General features: G+C 41.1%; 1 protein-coding gene across 1 annotated transcript; it reads right to left on the minus strand.

The window, feature by feature from the left end:
• Positions 1 to 1,560: 1,560 nt before the first annotated feature.
• On the minus strand, positions 1,561 to 3,760 carry LOC107300059 (3-beta-hydroxysteroid-Delta(8),Delta(7)-isomerase-like). Its single transcript, XM_015829405.1, has 4 exons — positions 3,688 to 3,760; positions 3,018 to 3,138; positions 1,975 to 2,105; positions 1,561 to 1,781 (listed from the first exon to the last, which is right to left on the minus strand). Exons 1-4 carry the CDS (start codon positions 3,758 to 3,760, stop codon positions 1,570 to 1,572), a joined length of 537 nt encoding a protein of 178 aa, XP_015684891.1. The 3' UTR covers positions 1,561 to 1,569.
• Positions 3,761 to 4,107: the final 347 nt, after the last annotated feature.

Here is a 4,107-nt window from a genome sequence, read left to right on the forward strand (position 1 = left end):
GGGAATTGGGTATGTCTAGCTTAGTGAAAAGGACTAGGAGTGGTGACATGATAGCAGTGTTCCAATATTTGATGGGCTGCCACAGAGAAGAAGGGGTCAACCTATTTTCCAAAGCATCAGAAGGCAAATAATAGATGGAAACTAATCAAGAAGAAAACCAGCCTAGAACTAAGGACTTGTGAAAACAACTAACCAGTGAAAAGGCTTGCCTTCAGAAGTTGTGGATGCTCCATCACTGGAGGTTTTTAGTAGAGATTGGATATTCCATTGTCTGGAATGGTATATGTCCCCTGCTTGAGCAGGAGCTTGGGCTAAAGACCTCAAAGGTCTCTTCCAACTCTTATTCTTTGAGAGAAGTGCTGCCAACCTCTCCCCCTCTCCTCGTCCCTTCCTGGGCACAGAGAGAAGGAGAGAAGGAAGGAGGGCAGGGAAACAGGAAAAAAGTAAGGGAAGGAAGGAAGGAGATGGGAATGAAAAGGAGGGAGGCAGGGGAGGGAGGGAGGGAGGAAAGAAGGAAAGAGAAGGAAGGAAGGAAAGGGAGAAAGAGAAAGAGAAAAAGAAAGAAAAGAAAGAAAGAAAAAGGAGAAGAGGGAGGGAGGGAGGGAGGGAGGAAGGAAGGAAGGGAGGGAGGGTCTGAGGGAAGTCCTGCTTTAGCACTTGGCCACCAGCAGCCCTGTTGCCCTTTTGCCATTCCCTGTGGTCTCCCATTCTATTGCTGAGGATGCTTTGGTTACAAAGCCAGGTTTCCTCGCATGGAGAGGGAGTGGGCCTCCCTCTGACCCACGCACTTTGTCCTCCTGCACCCACCATGAGCAACCTGGCCAAGGAGAGTGAGCACAGCAGCAGCAGCATTGAGGAGGAGGTAAGTGCGGCTGGGCGCCCCCTCGGGGAAGTGCGGCTAGGCTAGGCAGGGCTGTGGGGTCCTGATGCTGTGGGAGCTCAAGGGCCGGGCTGGGCACTTGACCTCTGCTGCCCAGGGCTCTGGGCAGTCCATGCCACTGTCCAGGGCCCCCGTGCACAGCCTGAGGCTCAGTGAGGCTCCTCCAGTGGACCATGCCCTGGCGCTCGCCCCCTGTCTCACCCACCCTTCCCCACCCTCGGATGTGCCTCATTCCTGCCCAGGCCTGCACAGGTGCCCCTGACATGAGTGACATGGAGCTGGCCACGCCCACCCAGTAGGCCACGCCCATGCCAGCCACACCCACCCGGCCCCCCAATAGCAACCACGATGCTGATGCAGCCCTCAATGAAATTGAGTTTGACACCCCTGGTCTACAGCAAGGCTCAGTTTAATACTGACTAGTATTAGCTGAGTCATTTGATCCTAATGACATTTATTCAGAAATAAAATCTCCTGATTTAAAAAAAAACCCTTCATGAAGATAAAATTGCAGTCTTAATTTTAAGGTCATAGCTTAAGAGCTATGAATATTTAAAGAAGAGAATAACCACCATCAAACAGAGAGAAACCCAGAAAATATCTAAACAAGTGCAGAGGAACAGGAGGAACACAAGATCAACCTCTGAATGGCTGGAAGTACCATCCAATATGATCTCCTGTGCAAAACATCAATGTTTCTTGACCTTGTTGGCATCCATTACTCTCTGGCAAGCACTGAGGTGCTTCCAGGCATCCCAGATGAGAATAGGGGGAATGATAATCCACGGACCATTCATAAAGACAAAGTAAAACCAGAAGTAGGTAGGGTGCCACATCTCACCATGGCGAAAGCCATCACGGTATTCAGTGTAGAAGTACAGAACGTCACCATATAGTTGACCTATGGTTAGAGATAGACAACATGGCTGATTAAAGTAGGAAGAAAAGATCAAAAGTGGACAAGCCAAAAAAGAAATGCAGTCAGGTGTATGGAACATTAACCAAGAATAAAAATATTAAATTAATTGCTTTTGAAAGATTGCATTAACATTTATATATCCTGACATACCTACCTCCCCGTCTTGCATACCTACCTACTGACACCACTAGCTGCAACACGTATCGATGGGACTGGCGTGAAAGAAATGCGACTGCAGTCCAAAGACTGAGGGGACCCCAAAAACAGGCATTGATGGTTTCCACGCAAACTATGAAATTATCTGATCTGCAGATACAAAAATGAAATGAATGTCACCTTGAGGTCCCAAAACATCCCAACTTTCTTACAGTTCACTACATTCAAACTGGAGGGGGAGAAATGAGATGATAGATAGATAGATAGATAGATAGATAGATAGATAGATAGATAGATAGATAGATAGATAGATAGATGATAGATAGATAGATAGATAGATAGATAGATAGATAGATAGATAGATAGATAGATAGATAGATAGATAGATAGATAGATAGATAGATAGATGAAAATACACAAAGATAATAAAACCATCTCAGGCCAAACTGCAGAATTTGATGCAAGTGAGGAGAGTGAACTGGTGCAGGTTCTTTCTATTCAAGCCTTGCCCATTTTATTTTCCCAAGCTCAATTATTATGGTTGAGGGGAAAAGAGAAAAAAATGAATTAAAAATAAATGGGGAAAAGTAGAATTTAGCCATCCCTTGCAGATAAAATAGTCATGCTCATCAACCAGATCTTCCACTGAGCTGGGGGAACCCCACTGATAATACTCATCTCAAAAGTTCATAAATATGAGACTGGAAAACAAATGTCATTCCCCCATATGCTCTTTTAAGGCATGAATAGAATTCAATGGGAGTTTTTTTTTCTAAAATAATTTAGAAATATAAAAGATTAGGATCCTTAAAAAGAAATGCAGGAATTCTTTTAATTTTGTTGTACTCGCCCTATTAAAAATTATCTTGGCAGCAGAAAATATATTAAGAGAACTCATGCAAAATTTTTGAACATCTCAGCTATATTTATGTTTGCATTATGTCAAATCATCCTTTTCCTATCCCCGCACTCAGACCAGGTAATTGTGTTCAAAATTGCTTAATGCTGGGTCTTTGCAGAAATATCCAGACCTTTGCCTGTCATTTCAAAGTTAACACTTACATCATATATCTGCTGTCAGCTTTACTATATTCCTTCCCTGGAAGATATAAAGAGAAATTAGTAGAAAAAGAAATTAATGGGAACTGCAGTAGGGACAGTTTGTGAATTTCCCTGTATTTTTCTTAAATATTAATTATAACAGAGTTGTGTACCATTCTTTAAATAAAAGGCAAATAGATGCTTGGAACATCCAGAGGTGCAGAAGTGACACCTGTCTCCAACTCCTTAAACCAAACACAACTGTTCTGAAATTTCCAAGTACTTCCTATTCCAGAAGGCAACATATAATGAATGTGAGATTATACAGACCACATGAATGCTATCACACCAATAAAACTTTCTAAATACACGAGGACTTACTTTAGTCTAAAATCATGCTTTTTGGTAACAAATGCAAATATTAAGAAACATACATTTTCACTTCTCGCAGTTTCGATAATACTAGAAAGAATCAAATACTCTTACATTCAGATGTAGTTGTCGAATGTGAAGGTTTCAATGTGTTGTATGTGTACCCCATTCATTATGGCTTATTCAGCAAACGATGGCATAGCCAGATGTGCAAAGTGAATTATTGTGACTAATATAAAACACAATTTTTCTAATCTGATTTCTGCTTCCCTTATTGTTACAATTTCAAAGCATAGCATTATAGCTATACATTTTTTACCTAGACTTTTATAAGGATTAAGTGATTTGATACTGCAGATTCTGTACTGCTGGCTCCAATTCCCAGGAGCCATTATGGGTAAGAGCAATGGGACAGAATGCTGGGATTTATAGTTGAGAAAGATTTGGAAGTTTGATGATCTTTCAGCTGACATACTATTATCACTTTTGCAAAAAATGCAGCTTTCTAGGTATATATATTAATATAAATATATAAACCAACTTGTCCACTTTGAAAACTTTCAGGTATGCTGGATTTCATTTCTCATTTTCTCTCACATATGTGGAAAGCATTAGGTTGAAGATGTTCCATTGATTAATCTCAACAAATAGTAACCTGTCTTCAACCAAACTTATTTTATCTACTAAAGATACTATTACATCTTGTTGTTGATATACATGCTATATCTAATTGGACCAT

The sequence above is a fragment of the Protobothrops mucrosquamatus genome, unplaced genomic scaffold, assembly GCF_001527695.2.
Source record: "Protobothrops mucrosquamatus isolate PMUCROS unplaced genomic scaffold, P.Mucros_1.0 scaffold_234, whole genome shotgun sequence".
Lineage (NCBI taxonomy): Eukaryota > Metazoa > Chordata > Lepidosauria > Squamata > Viperidae > Protobothrops > Protobothrops mucrosquamatus.

Bases quoted from the DNA above. Each gene is read 5' to 3' on its own strand.
- LOC107300059 (XM_015829405.1), bottom strand. From the start codon at position 3,760: ATGGCTCCTGGGAATTGGAGCCAGCAGTACAGAATCTGCAGTATCAAA. The intron at 2,106-3,017 runs GTAAGTGTTAAC...TTGTATCTGCAG, and splicing joins GCTGACAGCAGATATATGAT to ATCAGATAATTTCATAGTTT. The intron at 1,782-1,974 runs GTAGGTATGCAA...CTCTAACCATAG, and splicing joins GCAGCTAGTGGTGTCAGTAG to GTCAACTATATGGTGACGTT.